At 43.0% G+C, this 22,553-nt stretch overlaps 1 protein-coding gene across 1 annotated transcript; it reads right to left on the bottom strand.

Moving 5' to 3' along the window:
- Positions 1-4,565: 4,565 nt before the first annotated feature.
- Positions 4,566-22,237, bottom strand: LOC110582312 (centriole, cilia and spindle associated protein). Its single transcript, XM_021692291.1, has 3 exons — positions 21,856-22,237; positions 7,567-7,835; positions 4,566-6,275 (listed from the first exon to the last, which is right to left on the bottom strand). Exons 1-3 carry the CDS (start codon positions 22,235-22,237, stop codon positions 6,099-6,101), a joined length of 828 nt encoding a protein of 275 aa, XP_021547966.1. The 3' UTR covers positions 4,566-6,098.
- Positions 22,238-22,553: the final 316 nt, after the last annotated feature.

Below are 22,553 nucleotides of genomic sequence, written 5' to 3'. Positions count from 1 at the left end.
TAAGGAAAGTAGGAAGCACAAAAGCAGTAAAAATAAGAGATATTGCACTGGATATAGAATTCTGAGTTGGCAGCTGTTTCAGCACTTTAAGTTCTGGACTCCACAGTTTCTGATGAGGAAGTGGACTGTCATTTGAATTAGCCCCTCTAGGTAATGTTTCACTTCCTCTGGCTGCTTTCAAGATGTCTTTTAGTTTTCTACAGTTTATGATGTGTCTGAGCTTGGATTTCTTTGGGTTGAGCCTGTTTCCCGGTCACTCAGCTTCCTTGGGTGGTTGTCAGCCATTATTTCTGCAATGTTTTTACAGCACTATGCTTTCTCTTCTCATTCTGTGACTTCTATGACATGATCCTGGAACTTTTCTTCTTTTCTCTGTTGTTCAGATTGGATGATTTGGAATCATCTGCATCTTTCTCTTGTCATCTCCATTTTGCTACTAAGTCTATCCAGTGAGGTTTTAAAAATTTCAGTTTGGTACTTTTCAATTCCAATATTTTCATTTGGTTCTTCTACCATCTATTTCTTTACTGATAATTTTTACTTTATTTTTTTATTTAATTAAAAAAAAAAGATGTTATTTACTTGAGAGAGAGTGAGAGAGAGAGAGAATGCGCATGAGCCAGGAGAGGGGCAGAGAAGCAGACGCCCTGCTGAGCAGGGAGCCTGATGTGGGACTTAATCTCAGGACTCTGGGATCATGACCTAAGCTGAAGGCAGACACTTAACGGACTGAGCCACCCAGGTGCCCGATAATTCCTACTTTAAATGCTTATTTCAAGCATGTTTGTGATTAGTCATTGGAATATTTTAATCATAGCTTCCTGAAAGTCTGTGATGGTATATATTTCTTTCTATTAGAGTTATTTTCATGGCTTTTTATATGCTGGGTAATTTGGGATCGTATCCTATGCATTTTGAATGTTACATGAGGAGAGGCCAGCAAATCCTATGGAGAATGTTGATATCTTTGTTTTAGCAAGTAATCAGTCTGGTTAGGTTCAGGCCTCAAGTTCTGTGAGTGGTGATTCTAACATCAGTTCAGTTTTCAAAGCCTTTACAATGCTACTTGGATCTGTCACCATCTTGTGATCAGTGGGAGACCTGGGGAGAGATCTACCAATCTACTGATCAGCAGAGATCTCAAATATGTTTGGTATGCTAATTAGAATCAGTTACATGGGTGAACAGTGTGAACCAGGTGAGCAGGTCAGGGGTGAGCCAGAGCTCATAAATAACTTTGTGGAGTCCCTACTCTCTCTCCAGTACTTCCTGGGCCCGCTAGCCCAACACTTACAACCCACTCCAGTAACTGAGCCTTGGCTCCACCTCCTTGGCCACAGCTCTACCAAATGGAAAAGAAATTCCCTTCCCTCACACTCTTGGCTCCTTCAGGCTCCTATAGGCAGCCAAGGGATTAGCTGGGGCTCTAGCATCAAAAATGGAGGAGAGCAAAGAAAGGGCATCGCCCCCGCTCCTTCTGAGCTCTAGCACTTATGTTTTTGTTCCGCAAGCCTGGCTTCTCTAGGATCTCTGCACCACTGTGCTCACTTCCGCAATTGGGGCTGTGCTGCATTCTGGCTGGGAGATACCAGAGGAATACAAAAATGGGAAACTCACCACTTCAGTTGTACTCAGAAATCTGGTGTTCTCCCCCACCCGCTTGGTGCTATTTACCTCTTCGAGTCTTCCAATGGTTGTGCCATACATTCTGTCCACAGGTTTTATTGCTGTGTTCAGTGAGAACAAAAGGAAGGTGTGTGTTAAACTCCACTTAACCTGGAACACAAACCTTCCCTACGATATTAAAAGCTATAGAACGTGTAGGGCATGATCATGTACTTGTGCACCCCCCAAGAAACATATATGTAACTCCATAGTTAAGTGTTTAGAGAAAAGGTCTGCAGGTTTACATACCCAACTTAACACCAGTTTCCTCTACGAAGGGGTGCAGAACTTTGGTGAGGGGGCGGTCCTGAAAGAACCTTCACTTTATACTTCTTTTTTAATTATTTTAACCATGCACTATTGCTTTTGTAATTTTCAAAATAGGAAGGTGTGAGGGAAAAGACTAGGAAAAATTAATAGTTCAACTCACAGTTGAATATACAGAAAGTATTTTTCCTGGGTATATCTTGTTAAACATTTATGATGTTAAATCATAAATGATGATTAAATCATTATGATGAAAAATCCACTTTAGGAGTCAATATGATCATACATTTTCTTCAACCATTGATGTACTAATCAGAATTATTTCCCACAAAAGAGAAATTTTAGCCTGCAATATTAACTTTATTCACATTTTCCAAGTAATTGCAATATTAAATATAAGCTAAAAGCAATACATAGTTCTTAGAAAATACAGCCCAAAATTCTCATTGCCTGAGCCAACGTTGTGATTACAGATGCCCAGCTTTTGTTCCTTCAGAATGTTAAAGTGAAGTCCGTACTCAAACATACAACAACATGGGGAGACTGTTCTTAAGTACAGTTTTGCTAATTATAAAAGAAATCCAAAAAGAGGCTTCTAATGTCTTCATGCAGGTGTCCTTTCAAAATGGAAATAAGTATTTAAGAAGCAACTTATTTCTATCTCTCACTAGGAGGCTTGAAGGGAGCAAATCTGGGCCAATAATCTAGACATAGTTCCTTGCATATACTTTGGTATTAAGCATATACTTACACTGAATGACTCCCTACTCATTCTGTTGTATAAAAATCCATTTCAAATGCAAACATTTTGAAATGATCAGGTCACATTTTTAGGATCCCTTTTTAAATATTAAGTAACTTATCACCAGACTATAGTAAGGACCTTATGAGTCAGGCATTAGCATTTTAATATCAAAACAAATACAGAATCAAGATAAACATTAGCACCATTTTTAATCTAGTCCAGGGTAAAACGATCCACGAAACTATTTTTTTACTGAAGCAGTCACAAGAAAAGTTGTTCTCACTTCCAACATATGCTTTGCCTCTCTCCCTCTTTGCCAATAATGCTTTTAAACATTTTAAATACCAAATACTATAACATTCCCTTTTTAAAGTTTATGCTCAGTACAGCATTTCGAGTTAAAAGGAGGGGAATCACTGCAGATTTTTTTAAACCCTGCCAATAGCACAGAATTCTGTTCTGGAAAGTGACTTCTAACAACTCAGACACCTTTCATGCACTTTAGCTGACCAAGTTGGAGTGACCTCGCATACACACCTTTCAAGTTATTAGCAATTTTTATTTAATGAAACAATGACAAAGCTATTACATATGAAGTGCCATAAATATGTGCCTACTACATCATGAGCAATTAAGATAACCTACACCCTATTATATGTTTAGTAAACTTCAAAAAATGTATATGTGTGCTTAGAAATGTCATGGTGGGGGGGGGAGTACATATATATACATATATATAAAACCAGAAGTACCAAAGTATTTTGATACCTCCTAAATAAGAGCAGCCTTTTAGGTTTTAAAAGAAAGAAAAAGAAAGAATAGATTCCTATTTACTTCTCATTCACCTTGGCCCAGCAGAGTGCTAGATGTTATTCAATCAATATTCTATTACTGCTTTTAATAAAGGTAACACAGAAAACATGTTTATGGCAAACGGTTTTAATTTTAAAGCCAAAATTTAAAAGAGAGAGCCTTATGTAGTAATTATTTTGTTCTATCTTTCTAAGTGTCACTGGATTCTCAAACAGTTTCAAGCTTTTCAACGTGAAAGGTAATTTTAAACTATCTTCCTGTCTTCCAACTTGTCCCATGATTTAGGAACATAGTTACAAATACATTTGTTTCTCGAGTGAGAAGGAAAAAGTAAGAACATCAAATTGTTACCACTTAAAAAAACGTCATGGGCTCAAAGGGTAATTTCCACCCCTAAAAAGAAAAGACACCCTAACCAACTAATGACTCGGGCATGGGAAGGGCACTCACAATTAATTCAGATTGATTAATTCATTGTTCATGCACATTAAAAGTACTTTAAAAAGCTTGTTCATTTGTCCTCTACTTAAAAAGGGGGCAACTGGCCAATATTGCCTTCTAGGTTTTATCTCTATCTGGAGTTTTCAGTAGTAAGCACATTAAATACGAGTCTGTTCTCTAAAGGAGAGAGTCTGGCTTGGTCAAAGCCTGAGGAAGTTGGGTTTCTAAGGCAGCCCGTCAGTGTGGGGCCTGAGCTACTCCCAAGGCTAGCTTCCCTAAGATTGTCCGGTGCAACAGGAACGCTTGAGCTTCATGGCTAAAACCAAACATGCAAGAAGTGGTTAGAAAGGAACAGTTTTTACAATCAGCTACACCATCACAATGCCACATTAATCTGATCTTTAGGTACCTGCAGTGTTTAAGGACTTTAATAATAATTACAGCAACATTCACCAGAATTATTAGCAAGGTTGTTTGGACCAACATATAGAACTTCCTGTTAAATATACATCTCAATGATTAGGAGAGCTCTCTATGTAAAAGAATTCACTTCAAAACAATGCAAATATTTAAAAAGTTGTGTTTTTTTTTAAAGCTCATGATTCGTAAGTGAGTTGTCAAAGCTCAGTACAGTTGTAAGATGACACTGTGTGAAGACTTTATGTGGAATAAGACATATTTGTGTTCTAAAAATTGACAATAGGGGCGCCTGGCTGGCTCAGTCAGTATAGCAGGCGACTCTTGCTCTGAGGGTCGTGAGTTCAAGCCCCATGTTGGGGGTGGAGCCTACTTAAAAAAAAAAAAAAAGTAAAAATTGACCATAATACTTCAAAGACAGAGTAAAAACATCAAGGAAATGTTCAACCTCACATCTACTGGCAAATTTTATTCGCCCATCTCCAGGTGACAACCTGGCCTAGGCAAAGACCCCTTTCCTCTCTTATAGAGAATTTAGGACTCATCCTTCCTGTAGATTCCTGTCTCTGCTGGATAGAAACCAGTGCTCCTTAAAACCATTTTTCTACCCTGAGAGCAAATGTACCAGGGAAGGCGCACTTGGCTTACACCCTCACAACTGTGTCTCGACACACACTACTATTCTCCCACTGTAAGTTCTCTGTGACATCTACTGGCTGGGAGTAATGCGTTTCGGCCAGAAGTCTGAATGACGTACAGAGTCGAGGCTTTGTTATGAATGAGTCTGTAGAGACGAAAGTGCAGAAAGGAGGGGTAGGCCACATCTCTAACTGGTCTCTTAATATTTGCCCCCTGTCCCCAGGGAGCAAGACAATCTCAACATAATTAAATGAAATTTCACACTGTAAGTTCTAAATGTCACTGCCAACTATTCTAGAAGAGGCAAAAGCCCACAGTGCGGCAAGGAACTGATTCCCAGTTAAGTGCTTAAAAAAAAAAAAAAAGTTGCAATAATAATAAAAAAAAGGTTCAGTACTACTCTGAAGACACAGCACTGGCACTTCAGTCATTGGAATGCACTCGATCTATTAAACTATGAAGCAGTAAGTGCCTCAGTGACTCCTAAGGAGAAAAGAGGACCCTCACCCAACGCAGAGAATTCTTAAATATCACAGTCTCTGGGACGTGGTGCCGAAACTGAAACACAAACAGGTTCTGGTTTCACTACACAAGGAGTCAATATTAGTGTTGAAAACTCAGTTGACAAGCTATTCTTCCACAAAGAAAACTCCACAAAAGGAAAATGGGTCTAAAGCTGCAAGTCGGAATGACCTCACTGGCTGTGGAATCTGGAAAGTGACGAGAACAGGATGACAACAGGCTCTAGCTAATCTGACGACAATACTGAGTGTTAAACATCTGTAGCCATTTAAAGGCATTCGGTGTCGGTGTCTGCAAAGATTAAGATGCTTTAAAACAAAACCCTTATAAGAATATCAAATATTTAGGGGATTAGCGTCAGAAATAACCAAATGTCTATGGCTTCAACTGTCACCCTACAGCTGAGGTAGGTGACCAGGATCTATCGAAATAGAGCAGTCTTGAGGAAATTCCTCACGAGAAACCTTGCGTCGTCCACTGGTTTCTTAAACCTGTGTCTGTTTTCTTTTGATGGTTTTTCTTTTGTTTGTTTCTTCTTTCTTTCATTTACACTTTTTCGAAGAGGCTGTCCCAGCAACCGTTTCTGCCTTTAGGCTCGTGCTGAGTAGCATCTCATGTATTCTGTCATCCACGGGTTCTCGGAGGGGGAAGGCTTTATCCTTCTGTTCTTCTCCACCTCTACGGAGTGGGCGCGCTGCCTCTGAGCCATCAGTTTCCTTTTTTCCACCTGCCTTCTGTTCTTGGCTCGTAATGCTGATTCATGAATCTAAGGTATTCAAAAATAAAAAAATTATTATTTCCAAAATAAATGCATAATAAGTTCCGTGGCTTTTGTAACAGTTTCCAAGAATATCTCCAATGAAGCCATGCGCAGGTCACCTGAAGCAGGCCAGAGGCAAGCCCGGCCCCGTTGGTTCGCTTCTCCCCAAAAGCCATCCCCTTGCCCGCCGTCAGTGACCAAGACGCTGAACCACCAAAAACGTCCACTGCACTGAACTGTAGATAGAAATAAGCAACCAATTTGCAATGTGCCTCTAGAAATAGGCTCTGGAAAATTATTGAAAAAGCTTAGCATCAAGCCTGGATAAGTATTCCATTAAAGGACTTTAAATGTTTTACAACAGTATACTAAACAACAACAAAAGTCTCAAGGGATTTTTACCACTTAAAACGTTTCGTACTACAGATAAACTCTCTTAAACTTAATCCCATGGAATTGCCAGAGTCTTTTGTTAAACCACAGCTTCATTGTCTCAAATATCACTCCAAAAAACACCATCTGCTAGGGCTCGTTCAGAAGTCTGTTCAGTAAGAATCTGATTATGGTATTTCATCGGAATTCAAACCGTACTTTCTGCTTCTTGTCATTCATTCTTTGCTTTAGGCTGTAGCAGCAACGTTAACACTAACATACGTAACTCCTTTGGGCCTCCACACGTGAAGACCTCTTGTCAGACACGTTCTCAGGACCAAGGGAGAGGACAACCAAGGCTCCAAGGAGCAAAAGGCACCGGATATGGATGAGCAGGGGAAAACATAATCATCCATATTTAATGCAAAGAGCAAAAGGGAGTCTACAGTAGATGCCGAGAACTATAGGAGAAGCCATCTAACAAAAGAAAACAAAGGGGTCAAGGAATACCAGTTATCAAAGCCCCAAGGAACTGGAAACCTCTCCAGAGGCCCGTGGCAAATCTAGATGGGCCGCCACCAGCCCTGGTCGTGCTCCTCCTCCTCTGGCCCACCGGCCTCCCAGCAACCTGAAAACCCTGCTTCCAGCCACTTCTTCACCTGGCTCCATATCGGTAAACCTTCCAGATACCAGCTAACTCCTAGCAAAACCCCTCGATCTCCAGGAAGCTAACACCCAGACTCCTGTTTGCCAATCAGATGCCCAGGTCTGGGCTTTCCTTGCCCTCCCCCCCCGCGCCCCGACCATCCCCTAAGACCTACCATGACGCCCAAGCATCGCAGTGAACACAGGACAGGTTCACAGGAACACAGCCCAACTCCCATCCTCCAAGGAAAGGCAGAGAAGCTAGTGCACACGAACCCACCTCATGCACCGGAGCGGAAGCACAGACGTTGTGAGTTTTTTGGCTTCCTGTATCCGTCTGTTTTTCTCCCCACCCATAAAGGGCAAACGGATGCTTGTTCTCTTTTATTTTACTTGATGATCTTTGAGGACTTTTGACTGCTTTCCTACTTCCTCTAGCAAATAAGGCACTTTGTTGCTGTCGAGGTTCAGTACTGCTAGGTAACTTGTCAGTCTCTTTTGTTCTGATCTGTTGTTCAGGGTTTTCTTTTGTATCTTTCACTGGCAGTGCTTTTCAAAAAAAAAAAAAAGGAGACAAAACAAAATGAGAATGCTTTAAAATCATGTTTCTATATAATTACTTTAAATATTTGGGTTGTAAAATTCATAATGCTTAGTTCAGTAACTTGTTCGCTTATAGCTCAATTCACAATTTCCTGGAGAGCAGAAATACAGAAACAAGTTAGTATCATACTTTTCAGTCCATCGCATTTTAAAATCAACAAATACACCAATATTGAACCAAGCCTATTCAAAAGCAACAACTGTTGTGCATATTCTTTTTTTAAAAAGATTTATTTATTTATTTAATTTGGGGGGGGGAAGGGCAGAGAGAGGGAGAGAATCCCAAGCGGGCTCCACGCTCAGCACAGAGCCCAAAACAGGGCTCAATCTCACAACCCTGAAATCATGACCTGAGCCGAAATCAAGAGTTGGGCGCTCAACCCACTGAACCACCCAGACACCCCTGTTATTCATATTCTGAGATTAAGCAGCTCAATTAAATATTAAAAGCTAGAAAACACCACAGCCTAACAGCTTTCTCCACAACCCCAAGATAGGTCCAATCATCAGTGTCTTGCTTCAGAGAAAGATCTGGATTTGTGCTAATCACTCAGCAGCGGCAAAAGGTTAGTTTTTAATTTACTCAACTGGAGTTCCAGGATTCCATTTCTTTCTGAGGCACCATAATTATGGAAAGCTCCTGATGGTGCTTACATGCTCAATTTCATTTCTTTTTGACGTTCCATGAATATAGAAAGTTCCCTATGGCTCTTACCTGCTCCTTGTAAGAGCGAGCTGGCGACCTCAATTTGAAAGGTCCTCAGTCACAATTGGGAGTGTTTCCATAGTTACTCACATAGGCTCCCAGCCCACATTCCCAGTAGGAAGAGCTGGAGAGGAGAGCTCCCCCAACACATGCAATAGAAATGCCTGCATGAATGAGAACCCACAGTCTACACGGTCCTAAATTCTGTCAGCAGAGCTGGAGAAACTCTGGAGGAAAATGGGACTGCCCTGGGGCAGCTGGGTGGCTCGGGCGGTGGAGCGTCTGCCTTTGGCTCAGGTCATGATGGGATCGAGCCCCGCATCGGGCTCCCTGCTCGGCGGGGAGCCTGCTTCTCCCTCTGCCTGCCGCTCCCCCTGCTTGTGCTCTCTCACTCACTCTCACTCTATCTCAAATAAAATCTTAAAAAAAAAAAAAATGGGACTGCTCTACCCGAGGTCAACACCAGACATTAAGGATACACTCTAAAACATACCCACTTCCCTAACATTTTATGATCTTCATTATTTTTAATAAATCTTTTATCTTTTATAAAAGTTATATTGTTTTGTTTAAACCCTTTGTGAGCTCATGTTGCATTTCAGCCTAAATTTACATGTTTTGTTTTTATTGACATAACATTGGTATATAACATTATAATTTGATATTTGTATACACTACAAAGTGATCACCACTGTAAGCCTAGTTACTGTCCATCGTGCAGTTGAGCCCCTTCACCCATTCTGCCCTCCCCCATCTCCCTCCCCGCTCTGGTAACCGCTAATCTGTTCTCTGTATCTATGAGTTTGTTTTTGTTTTGTTTGTTGATTTGTCTTGTTTTTTAGATTCTCCATATAGGTGAGATCATATGGTATTTGTCTTTCTTCATCTGGCTCATTTCACTTAGTATGAAACCCTTTAGAGCCATCCATTTTGTTGCAAATGGCAAGATTTCCTACCCTTTTCTGTGGCTACTCTGAGTAACATTCTGTCGTGTGCATATATACGCCTTAGGTTCTTTATCCATTCATCCGTCGATGGCCACTTAGGTTGTTTCTAGATCTTGGCTATTGTATCTCATGCTGTGATAAACACAGGGGTGCCCATGTCTTTTCAAATTAGTGTTTTTGTACTCTTCAGATAAATACCCAGAAGTGGAATTGCTGGATCATACAGTTAGTTCTATTCTTACTTTTGTGAGGAATCTCCATATCGTTTTCCATAGTGGCTGTACCAACTTATATTCCTACCAAGTGTGTGAGGGCTCCCTTTTCCCCACATCCTTGTAATACCTATTATTTCTGATCTTTTCGGTAATCACAATTCTAACAGGTGTGAGGTGATATCTAATTGTGGTTTTGATTTGCATTTCCCTGATAATTACTGATGTTTAATGTCTTTTCATATGCTTATTGGCCATCTGTATATCTTCTTTGGAAAAATGTCTATTCAGAGCCTCTGCCCATTTTTTAATTTGGGTTGTTCGGGTTTTTTTGTTGTTGAGTTGTGGGAGTTCTGTATATAGTTTGGATATTTAACCCCTTATGGGATAGGTCATTTGCAAATATCTTCTCCAGTTCAATAGGTTGCCTCCTTTTTACTTTGTTGATGGTTTCCCTCACTGTGCAGAAGCTTTTCAGCTTGTTGTAGTCCTGTTTGGTTATTTTTGCTTTTGTTTCCCTTGCCTTTGGAATCAGGTCCAAAAAACACATCGCTAAGACTGATGTCAAGGAGCTTACTGCCTGTGTTTTCTTCTAGGAATTTTATGGTGTCAGGTCTTTAACCCACTTGAGTTAATTTTCGTCTGGTGTAAGACTGTGATCTAATTTCATTCTTTTGAATAAGAGCTCCTTATGCATCTGGGCTCCATTTCACTTACCCCAGCTGTTTAAGGATCTTTAAGGTCTTAAGGATACCCCTCACTTTAGATGCTCCAGAATTTGTCCCTAAGTAATGATTTTATAGGATGCTATTCCAAAACCTCATCACTTCCTTAGGACATACTCTTGTCCCTTACTATTTTTAGCTGTGATTCTTTTCTTGCTTCTGTCCATGTTCCCTTTAGAGTAAGCCCCTGAATAAGAAGTCCAGATCCTGTGGCACAAGTGTAAGAAGCCTCGCTGTCTGTCTTTAGCAATGACCTTGACTCTACCAGACTGTTTCATTTATTACTACATATTTTAAGAGATAACGCACTGACCCTGGAGTTTAGTGCTCTGTACCACGGTGCCGTATCTTTAAACACAGCACTTGAGCTGTTTGCAGATAAGACGAGACGCCAATCTTCCATTTTACCATGAGAACCTAAACCCATTCATTGCTCAAACATTTCTGAGTGATGTGTCCACACCTTGTTCTCTTCTCTTTGCTGGCTATAGGAAGAGGGGGAAAGAAGCCCATCAAGACCAAGACAAAGGGAAATAGAAAGCGGGGGCGGGGGGGAGACGAAGGCTTGTGCAGTCACAATACTGAGAAAGAAAGGGAAAACAACCCAAATCATCTTCATTGATTCATTTCCCTTCTTTCTCTTCCTCTCCCATTCCCTATGTGTCTAACCCAGGTCTTCCAGAGAAGCCTACCCAGAGAAGGTAATAATGATTTCGTTTAAAGGATAAGCTAGCCAGGAAGAAAATAGAAAAGAGAATCTCAGCAAGGGGGAATGTCCTGTTCAAAGGCCCAGAGAGAAGAGGGAATATAAATAGTTCAAAATGACAGGTACACAGAGAATCTATGGATGAAGACATGGAGCAGGTAGCAAGGGTGAAATAAAGACTTTCTATGCCAAACTCAGGAGTTTTATTTTATCCTGAAAATGATGAAGAATCACTAAAGGATTTTAAGCTGGAAAATGACATGGCCCTATTTACATTTTAGGAATAACGCCTCTAACTAGCAACGTGAAGGATGAGTTAGAAGGGTGAGGACAGAAAGGCCAGCTAGCAACCGATGGCAGTCTGGGGGTGGTGTGGGAAGTGGGGGGGGGTAGGGACCGACAGGCACGGTAGAGGTGGAGAGGCAAAGAAGGACCAGAAGGGGGCCCGCCAAGCCCGGCAGGTGCTCAGACTCACCGGGCACTCGCGAAGTACACACTGACCAGAACAGCGGTGAGATGGTGCCAAAGCCTCTCCAGAGCGGACAGCCCAGCAACACTGGGTAGGACTGACAGGTGAGCACGGACACAAGGCAGCCCTGGGCACAAAGAGGAGGCTACAGCCCCCCCAGGTGTCTGGAGTGGCTGGGCATGCTGTCTTCTAATGAAAGGCCCACCAAAGGATAAGGAAAGGAGAGTCGCCTCAGATGTGACATGCTTCTGGAACAGCCAAGCAGGCAGCAGCCGGACACTTAATCTGGGGCCGGGAGAGGTGGTGAGTGAGCAGGTGGGAGCTGAGGCCTGGATGTGGAACAGAAGCAACGCAGTCAGAGAAGGGGAGAGTAGAGTCAGGCCCCCGGGACCGTGATTTAAGGAGCAGCCAGGCAGAGGAAGGGGCGCCGAAAGGGCGAGAAAGAATTGCTAGAAAAGTAGAAAAACTAACCAGGTGAGCAATGAAGGGAAGAGCTGCGGTGAAGGAGATAGCACTTAACAGTGTCAAATGCGATGGGGGCAGGGGGGTGTCAGTGAGATGAGGAGGAAGAGACTTGGCATTTGGCAACCAAGCTGTCCCATGGCGGACAGAGGGGAACGTGGGGTCAGGGAACCAGACTACAGCGGGCTACAGGGTGAACAGAGTGGAGACCTCAGTTCACAGTCAACAGTGGACTACGGGACCAACCCTCCCCAGCATGGATAAAGACTGCTGCTCAAAACCCAGAGGGTCCACAGGCACCCAACACAAAAAACTCCACTCTTCTCTGGAGACCTGAGGCCTCAAATTATCCCTGCAAATGATTTTGCAAACATAATTATGAATGTACTGCAAAATAATGAGCCGGCACACAAGGAGAGAAGATAGTAAGGAAGGACCAGCAGGAGTAACAGCCTTGACATGAGGGAATTAGCATTAACAGACTATAAAATAACGGCATTTACGCTCCGTAATACTTCAAGAAAAAGACAAACTCAAGTACATCTGCAGCAGCAGGAGACAAAGATGGAAAATACAGACTTACCACTGTAATATTAATATTTATAAAACTCTTGAAGTAGTGCCTGGTATAGGAGAAGTGCATGTAAGTCTATGATTCGAAATCCTATTCGAAAGAACGAAGCTTAGAATAAAGACTTCAGACAAACAAAAACAGTGCTCAGAACCATTATAGCGGATGATTAGAACACCCCCTTTCTCAGTAACTGACAGAACACTCAAACAAAAATCCAGTCTTGTTTCAGGACTGTGCTGAATCCAATACAAAAGCCTAACCACATGTGGCTATTAAAGATAAGTTTAAATTAATTAAAATAAAGGTAAACATTCAGTTCCTCAGATAGGCTTGTCGGAGTTTAAGTGCTCAATAACCTCATCTGGCAAGTGACCATCATACTGGATGATACAAAGAACATATCCACCATCACAGTAAGTTTTATTGAACAGTCTGATTTTTTAAAGTATTTTCTAAAGATTTTTTTTAAAGTATTTGAACGACAGAATTTGACCTGATGGATACATACACAACACTGTATCCAATAACTACAGGGTACAGAACTTGTAATAATATAAATGCTTGGCGTTTACAAGAATTGACATATCTAAGGCTATAAACCAAATCTTCATATATTTATTTAAATCAAATAAACTGTATCCTCTAAGTGTAGTGTAATTAAACTCGATAAAATAAAAATAAAAAACTTTAAAAATCTCTAGTTTTGAAATTTAAAAACATTTTAGTGCACATCAAAAACAAATCATATGGTTACAAAAAATGGGAATGTACTCAATGTCACATTTAAAAATGGTAAAGTGTGTTAGGTATACTTTACAGCAATGTTTAACAATTTCAAAAAAAAGTAGTGGTGATGGAAGTCTGCGGAGTCTGCTTGAGATTCTCTCTCTCCCCCTCTGCCCCTCCCCCAGTGGTGCACATGTGCATGCTCTCTCTCTCAATAAATAAATAAAATCTTTAAAAAAAAAAGGGGGGGGGAGGGAAGAAAAGACATGCTTCTAAAGTTTCTTCACCAAGCATAATGTTTGTAGATTTTTGGTATTTGGGTTTTCTTTTTTTTTTTTTAAAGATTTTATTTATTTAGAGAGCGTGGGCAGAGGGAGAGAGAGAATCTCAAGCATACCTCCGTGCTCAGTGAGGGGTCCGACGTGGGGCTCAACTCACCATCCTGAGATCATGACCTGAGCTGAAATCAAGATACAGATGCTTAACTGACTGAACCACCTAGCTGCCCCTAGTCTTTTTTTTAAAGGAAAATATGTTTCCTTATGTTTGTATTTATGTATTTATATACATAAATGTTAAACTTTATTTAATTTTTCATGTATTTTAAAAATCATAATAATTTTGCTTAAATAAATAAAATACTATATAACAAAACTTGGGCCTTTCTCCTGCAGGGAGTTAGGATTGAGCATACTCAACTGATGGTATAGCTAAAGCAGTAATTAGATGGAAATTTATAGCCTTAAATCAATATATCCAAAAAGAAAGGCAGGGGAAAAAAACCATACAAAACAAAACAAAATCAATGATAAGCATCCATCTTAAAAAGTTAGAAAAATAAACTCAAGGAAAATCAGAGGGGGCACCTGGGTGGCTCAGTGGGTTAAGCGTCTGACTCTTGGTTTCGGCTCCAGTCATGATCTCAGGGTTCTGGGATCAAGCTCCGCGTCAGTGTCCGAGCTCAGTGCAGTCTGCTTGTCCCTCTCCCTCCCCCTCTGCTCCTTCCCCAGCTTGCATGTGCATTCTCTCTCTCAAATAAATAAAATCTTCAAAAAAAGGAAAATTAGAGTAAGGGAAAAAAGATCATGGATTAATAAAAACATATAATAAAGAAAATCCACATAGCCAAGCATTAGTTTGGGAAAAAAACTAACAGAATCCACAAGTGTCTGGTAAGACTGATCAAGAAAGAAAGAAGTAGGGTGCCTGGGTGACTCAGTCCTTTGAGCGTCTGCCTTAGGCTCAGATCGTGATCCCAGGGTCCTGGGATCGAGCCCCGCATCGTGCTCCCTGCTCAGCGAGAAGCCGGCTTCTCCCTCTCCCACTCCCCCTGCTTGTGTTCCCTCTCTCGATGTCTCTCTCTCTGTCAAATGAATAAATAAAATCTTTAAAAAAGAAAAAGAAAAAAGAAAGAAGTAAAAAATAAACATAAGTAAAAATACAACAAATGGAATTTAGGTTAAATACGCACCAATGACATGTATGTATAGTCCCTTCATCCCAAAAGCCCACTAGAGTGAAGGAAAAAAGGCATAACCCACAGGACAAAAAGCAAGGGAGGTGATGACATCAGGTGTTGATAAAATTTTGGAAGCTGGAAAGTAGATGAAGATGTAGAAGTGACCTTGCAAAATTGAGTAGGATGAATCCTAACTCCCTGCAGAAGAAAGAAAGGACACAAACTGAACCCCAAAAGGAACTGGAAAATGTCGCAGAAGGTCCAGCATTAATCAGTGCCCCAGCCCACATACTCTTCTAACCACATAATATGAACGTGCCTGTTGAGAATTGGGCTGGTAGATGCTTCTTCCCCATGAACCTGGGCAGACTTTTGTAAGCAAGGAATGGGGTGAAAGAGGTGCTACATGGCTCCCAGTGATAAGTCACAAAGGGCAATACAGCATCTGCCCAGCTCTCTCTCTGGAACACATGCCCTTGGCGGCCAGCCAGCATGTTATGAGGAAGGCCAGGCGCATGAAGATGTCACATGTGAGTGTTGTAGCAGACAGCCCCCAGCCCTGGCACCTTCCATCAGAGGCTGCAGACAGCACAGGGTGGAAACAAGGCATACCCCTGCGCCCAGGCAAATTTCAACCCACAGAAACCATGAGCAATAATCAATGAGTATTGGAATCTTAAGCCATTAGTTTTCAGGGTAATTCTGTTATGTAGCTGTAGATACTTCTTGCACAGTCTTTCCTCTAGTCCATAAGCCAGGTGACGGCTCCTCTCCCAACCCAGAAGGCATATGGGTTACTCTCCAGAGAGAACCAGAAGGGGTATGGACTTGAAATACCAGGCACAGGAGAAGTAAGGGGTGACACCTTCCTGAAAATAGGTTTATGTGGTAAAGAACAAGACCCCTGCTCCCCTTCCCCAACTCTGTTCCCAGAATGCTGATGGCCAGGCTTGTACCTTCCAGGCAGGAGATTGGAGGTATGCTGTCTGGGGAAGTGAACACAAGAACAATGGGCATATACTATGCTTGAAGCCCCTCAGAGAAACAGCTGGTCCTCATCCAATTAGTCAACAAGCACCCCCACATCCAGAGCTCCTAAAAAGTTCTTCAAGCCTCACTCTTACATATGAGCAGACAGGCTAAGAGCAAACATGTGAGTACATCCTCGAAAAAGAAAAAGACCAAAATATACAGAAAAGACTAGGAAATACAAGAGAGCCCTCAAAGGATATTTATGGGTTTTTTTTTTTTTTTTTGAGTTAAAAGAAATCCAAGAAGAACAGGATGCTATTTTTTTATTTTTAATTTTTAAAAATAACACTTGGGACAAAAAACATGTAATCTTTTCAGAATTTAAAACTGGGATGGTAGAACTAAAAATTTCAGTATAAAGTTTGGAAGATAAAATTGATGAGTTCTCCAAGAAAAGAGAACCCAAAATTCCAATATCAGAGAAGTTTTAAATGAAAATTTTAGAGATTTGATTCAGGAGTTATACCATCCAACGAAAAATAATCATAGAAAGAAAAACCGAAGAGAGCACAGGAAATTATTTTAAATGGTACTAGAAAATATTACTGAACTGTAAGAAATATTTCCAGACTAAAGAGGCCCACCAAGTTGTCAGCCCAATGAATGATAAAAGACATACACATAGGGGGCACCTGGCTGGCTGAGTTGGCAGAACATGTGACTCTTGACCTCAGGGTCATGAGTTCAAGCCCCACATTGGGTGTAGAGCTTACGTTAAAAAAAAAAAAAAAAAGGACATACACATAGAATTTTAGAACACCTAGGATAAAGAGAACCTCTTTAAAAACTGCCCCCCCACCACCAAAAGAAAGAAAAAAAAAAAAATGAGGTCACATACACAGGGTGTCAGAATGGCATGGTACTTCTAAAAAGCAAGACCAAAAAGTAGGATTCCATATAATAATGCCTTAAAACACTGAAATTTCTAATCTAAAGTTCTCTACCTTGCAAAATATCAATCCAACCTTTGGATATAGTAAAGGCATTTTCAGTCATGCAACGTCACAAAACCATTACTTCCCACGCAACATTTCTCAGGACTTACACAGGATGTGTTACACCAAAAGGAAGGGATTAGCCACACAAAGGACGCTTGAGATTTCTAAGACAGGGTTCAGATAAAGGAGGTAAGCAAAAGGAATACTCAGGCAAACAGTGAAGAGAAGCCCCAGACTGACAGCTGTGTCAGATCTGGGCAGCATAAATAAGGAGGATGAGGGTTCAAAAAAAAAAAAATGTCTCCAAGGAAAAAACTAAATGAATGGAACACCTAATGTATCTAGCATATGACAAGTTTTAAAGTACTACCAGACTATTTCAAGCTGAATTAATGATGGGAATATAAAAAATATACATAAGCAAACAAAAAAATGAAGCAATGGTTAACTTCAGGAAAAACATAAATGAAAAGAAAATGTAGTCAGAATATACTACTTGGCTCACCTGTAAATACCATTTTACATAGTCACAATAATTCAAACACAGAAACAAAACAGTGCTTAAACAAGAGAGTCATATAGTTAATATTGTGGGACAAATGGGTGCTCCTATATATATGTTAGGGAGTGGGGGTGGCAGAGCTAAGATCTTAAGCTAAATCATCTCCCATGATGGGAAGTCAATATATAACATTTACAATAAAAAAGCTAACACGTAAGTCTAGATGAGAAGAGGGTGGCCAAAGCTGAAAAGAGTTGGAAGGTGCACCCTAGAGAGCAAGAGGTATGGGAAATAGGTCAAAATTATTTTTTTTTCATTTTAAGTATATTTTAAAAAATTATGCATATGTATAACATTGCTAAAAAATAAAATTTAACAAGAAATGGGACTATGAAAAAAGCAATTAGAGACAGTCCAGACCACTCTTCAAGGCATGCTTCAGTCCACAGTAAACACTCCCACCCCTATCACACACAAAGAACATCCTGACAACTTTCTAGGACCCATCTCTTTTTTTTTTTTTAAGATTTTATTTATTTATTTGAGAGAGAGAATGAGAGACAGAGAGCATGAGAGGGAAGAGGGTCAGAGGGAGAAGCAGACCCCCAGCTGAGCAGGGAGCCCGATGTGGGACTCGATCCTGGGACTCCAGGATCATGACCTGAGCCGAAGGCAGTTGCTTAACCAACTGAGCCACCCAGGCGCCCTCTAGGACCCATCTCTTAAATAAGAACGAGAACCCAAGGATCATTAGACATTTGAGAAAACTAACATGAAATTCAGATTTATAAACAAAAAGAACCAAAAATGGGGAGACAGTGGGGAACCAGAGACTATGCTATAGAAATACAAGGAGAAGAAAACAAAAAACTTCTAGTAATATCCTCAGCAAGATAATAGAAGTTACTGTATGCATGAATCAAGAACAGAATACTATTTTTTAAAAAGGAATAAAAAGAGGAAGAGAGGGCGCCTGGGTGGCTCAGTCGTTAAGCGTCTGCCTTCGGCTCAGGCCATGATCCCAGGGTCCTGGGATGGAGTCCCACATCAGGCCCCTCCTCGGCGGGAAGCCTGCTTCTCCCTCTCCCATTCCCACTGCTTGTGTTCCTGCCCTCGCTGTGTCTCTGTCAAATAAATAAATAAAAACTTAAAAAAAAAAAAAAGAGGGCGGGAGGGGGAGAGGAGAGAGAAAGAGAGGGGAAGAAGGCATGTCCAGAAAACAAAATTAAATTTAAAAATAAATAGGATCCCACCAGTTAAAAAAAAAAAAATGTAATAGAAGAGGGGCACCTGGGTGGCTCAGTCATTAAGCATCTGCCTTCTGCTCAGGTCATGATCCCAGGGTCCTGGGATCGAGCCCCGTGTTGGGCTCTCTGCTCGGCGGGAAACCTGCTTCTCCCTCTCCCACCCCCCCCTGCTTGTGTTCCTCTCTCACTGTGTCTCTATCAAATAAATAAATAAATAAAAATCTTTAAAAAAAAAAAGTAATATAAGAGTTGGAAGATACAGTTGAGAATATCACCCAGAAAAATAGAAGAAAAAGACAGATGAACATAGGGGGTGGGATGCATATTAGAAAATGAGGGGATAAATTCATGAAGTCTAACATCCATCTAAGGAGTTTAGAAAGAAAGGAACAGGAACAGAAATAGAAATGAAAAAACAACTCAAGAAAACTTACCAAAATTACAAAGCAGGAGTTTCATTGTAAGGACTCACCAAACACACTGAAGGAAAACAGACCTAGACCAAGGAAAAATTTCGGAACACAAAGGACAAAGAGAAGACCCTAAAAGCTTCCTGAGGGTGGGGACACGTTATCAAGAGTCAGGAAGACACGGGAGTGCAACAGCAATACCACAGGTTACGACACAACAGGGCAAGGTCTCCAGATTTTTTAGAGACAGTACTTCCAACCTAGAATTCCACGCTCAGCCACAAACTCACCAAATCAGGAGGGCAGAATAAAGCTACCTTTTGATATGCAAGGTCTTAGGAAATTAATCTCTCACATACCCTTTCTCAGGAAGCTACTAGAACACAAGCTCCAACAGGAGGGGTAAACCAAGAAGGAAAACGATGTGAGGGCTACACAAGGGCTCCTACCCAAGAGAGAAGCCAAGGAGTCTGTGGGGTGGTGGCCAAGGGCCCGCCCAACATGGAACCAGGCAGGCAGCAGGCGCCAAGAGCAGCAACCAGGCCAGATGGAAGTAGGTCAGAGGCCCTGGGAGGGATGTCTTAAGATGTCGACAGTGCTAATGAACCTGATGTATTGGTTGTATTCTGAGAGAAAAAGGAGTCATGGCAAACAATACAGGACAGCTTTGAGCAACATTTTCCGGGCACCACATTGTAGATGCTAATTGTAATCTAACCAACTCTGTGCTGACTATGTTGTGGAAGGTATGGGGAGGGGCTGTGTGTATGGGTTAGGAGAGGGGTAAAAAGAATTAAAGCCAAATAGATAATGCTAAAAACTGGGGGAGAAAATTAAGAAGTGTCAATACTATGAATTACAAATAGTACTTGTTGTATTGTTATTTACAAGTAACAATCTCCATGTTACTTGGAGAAACAGAAATCAGCACCACAGGAAAAACCAGAGGAGTTGGAAGTGGACCCCTAAGGAACAGGCAATTGGTCTGTGTGTGGCGGAGGAGCTGCTGGATCTTTGTAGTAAGCCACACAGAACTATATGATTCCATGTGTACATATGGCTTCAGTAAAAACAAGAACCAAATGTTTATGTTTTACAGAAATTCAGGAGTGCTCATCATTCTAGTAATATAAAACCATCCACTGAAAAACAAGGATTTTGTAATCGGGAGTCCCGGACTCGGCAAACATCCTTCCTTCTGCCTGATGCCTAAACCAGAAATATTAGCAGAGAAGAAAGAAAGAACTGACCTTAGCCACTGGTAGGATTCAGTGTCTCTAAGGAAACCAAAATAATCACGAACTCAGGTAAACACAGGCACCATCCATACTATAATTCTATCTAAAAGCCACATTTCTATACCCACAGAAATAATTGACACCTCTTTCACAAACAATGAAAGGGAAGGGCCGGAGGGAGAAAAGCACATTCAGTCTGATAAAGTACATCTCACAACTTAGCTGGTAGATCAGTGCCACAGGAATAAACCAGAAGGCATGTTTCCCTACCCCCTCCACCTTCCGTTATTCAAATTTCTACCAGTGATCACTGCAGCTAGGACTCCAGCTTGTAGATATTCAGCAATCTCTGGGAATTGACAAGGAACATGAGGATGGAGAGGCAGCTCTGCACTGAGATGTTGTACTGAGAATAACTGACGATGACAGAACAAGAACTAAGTAGCCTGGCTCTTCCACTCAGAGATTACATCTCCCAGCCTCTTGCAGAGAGGCGAGGGCGACAAACTGCAAGGAGTTGATTAATTACCACTTACGATGCCATAAACAAACAAAAATAAAGTCACTGATCATTTATCCTGAGTTCCCATTTCTTCATTTATAAAATTGAAACAAAAATTATGCTCCTGCCACTTAGAATTATTTTGAACGTTAAATGAGAAAGTAACATATTCTAAGATCAGTGACTGGAGGCATAATAAGCTCTCAATACATTTCGGTTATCCTAATCACCAGAGCCTCTTTAAAATCGAGTGACCCGGGACGGGGGTGGAGAGTGAGAGGTGTCTGGCCACCGTTAGAAAGTAGAAGGAAGGAACCGCTAGTTACTCCAGGCTGTATCCTGCCTGAGGCATTTAATTCGGCCCTGAGCACCAGCGACCATCCACCGGGCCTCTGAGGCTGAGACCCCAACTCTGCAGCCGTCTGGCCAGGAGACAAGGTGTAGGGCCGTGGCGGAAACAAGGCACGCGCCGCCCGTGAGCCATTTCCCAGCGGCTGCTCGGGCCCTGCACCCCGGCAGCCTTCTGATGAGGATGCGCGCTTTGGCGGAGCGGAGGGGCAAGAAGCCAGAGGACCTAGCACTTCCATCCCACCAACCAGGAGTTACGCAACAGCCTGCGTAAACAAATTCAAAATATTCTTTGGACACAATGCAGCGAGGTCAGGGAGTTAACACAGAAAACAGCGGCCCCGTTCATAAGACTGAAAGCTTGGCTCCGTGATTCTTAACCTCTCGGGGTAGGTCCTCTTTGAAAATCCGATGAAAGCTGGGCTCCTCTACGAAAAAAAAAAATGGGAGCTTAGATATAAATAGATGGGATTGTAGAGCTCACTCCGGCAACCAAGGCCCCCGGGTGGAGAGACGGAGTTCAGCGGCACTTCAACTGAATTCACAACCGGCTCAACCCAGAGCCAGCCTATTACGGAAATAAAGGGTGGGAGGGCAAAGGCGGGGCTGACACCACCCTTACTTTGTCAAGGGAGGTGGATTCTTCATCTACCAGGGGGAAAAAAAGAAAAGGGGAAGGGCTTGCCCTGAGCGCAGCGAGACCCAGAGCTGGGCAGCTCGGACGCCAGGCGCAGGCCCCTCGCAGCCCCTCCCTGCCCGGTACCTGGCAGAGCCGCAGCGGCCGCCTCCTCCACGCTCTCCGCGTCCCGGGCCTCCTCGGCCTCCGCCGCCTCGGCGCCCCGCTCCTCCGCGGGCCCGCGCGCCCGCCGTTCCGGCCCCTCCCGCGCTGCGGGCTCCGCGGGCGGCGAGGCGGGGGCGCACTGGGGCGCGGGGACCCCGGCGCCCGACGAAGCCGACGACGCCGAGTCGTCCGAGGCTCCGGCCGGGCCCCAGTCGTCCCAGAGCCAGGGCGCGTGCGCCTGCTCCAGCAGCCGGCGGCCCAGGCGGTAGTGCAGCAGCTCGCGGTAGCACGGCCCGTACTCGTCCCAGCGCGGCTCCCGGTAGCGCTTCATGTACTCGCTCTTCACCCCGCTCCCCGGGGACATGGTGCCTCCCGCCGGCCTGAGTGCGCGCCGCTCCGCGCCGCCGCCGCCTACGGACCGGGGGACACGACACAGAGGCCCGCCCCGCCCCCTCCCGCCGGCCCGGCCCGGCCCGGCCCGCCGCGACGTTTAAACCCGGAGCCCCGCCCGCACGGGGCGGGGCGCGGGCGGGGGCGGCGGTGAGGGGGCGGAGGGAGCGGGCGGCCGGCCCCGGGAAGGGGCGGGTCCCGGGAGGACCCGCCAGGTAGCGTCGCGTCTGGTGACCCTGTCCTGAGAGCCCCGGCAGGGTACGGGGCGGGAGGCTCCCGGAGGCGGGCGG

This window comes from Neomonachus schauinslandi, chromosome 6 (assembly GCF_002201575.2).
Source record: "Neomonachus schauinslandi chromosome 6, ASM220157v2, whole genome shotgun sequence".
NCBI classification, from domain to species: domain Eukaryota; kingdom Metazoa; phylum Chordata; class Mammalia; order Carnivora; family Phocidae; genus Neomonachus; species Neomonachus schauinslandi.
This window is presented reverse-complemented; position numbering and strand designations above follow the sequence as displayed.

Bases quoted from the DNA above. Each gene is read 5' to 3' on its own strand.
- LOC110582312 (XM_021692291.1), bottom strand. From the start codon at position 22,237: ATGTCCCCGGGGAGCGGGGTGAAGAGCGAGTACATGAAGCGCTACCGG. The intron at 7,836-21,855 runs GTACCGGGCAGG...TTTTTTGAAAAG, and splicing joins GGCCGCTGCGGCTCTGCCAG to CACTGCCAGTGAAAGATACA. The intron at 6,276-7,566 runs GTGGGTTCGTGT...TGAATACCTTAG, and splicing joins CTTCCGCTCCGGTGCATGAG to ATTCATGAATCAGCATTACG.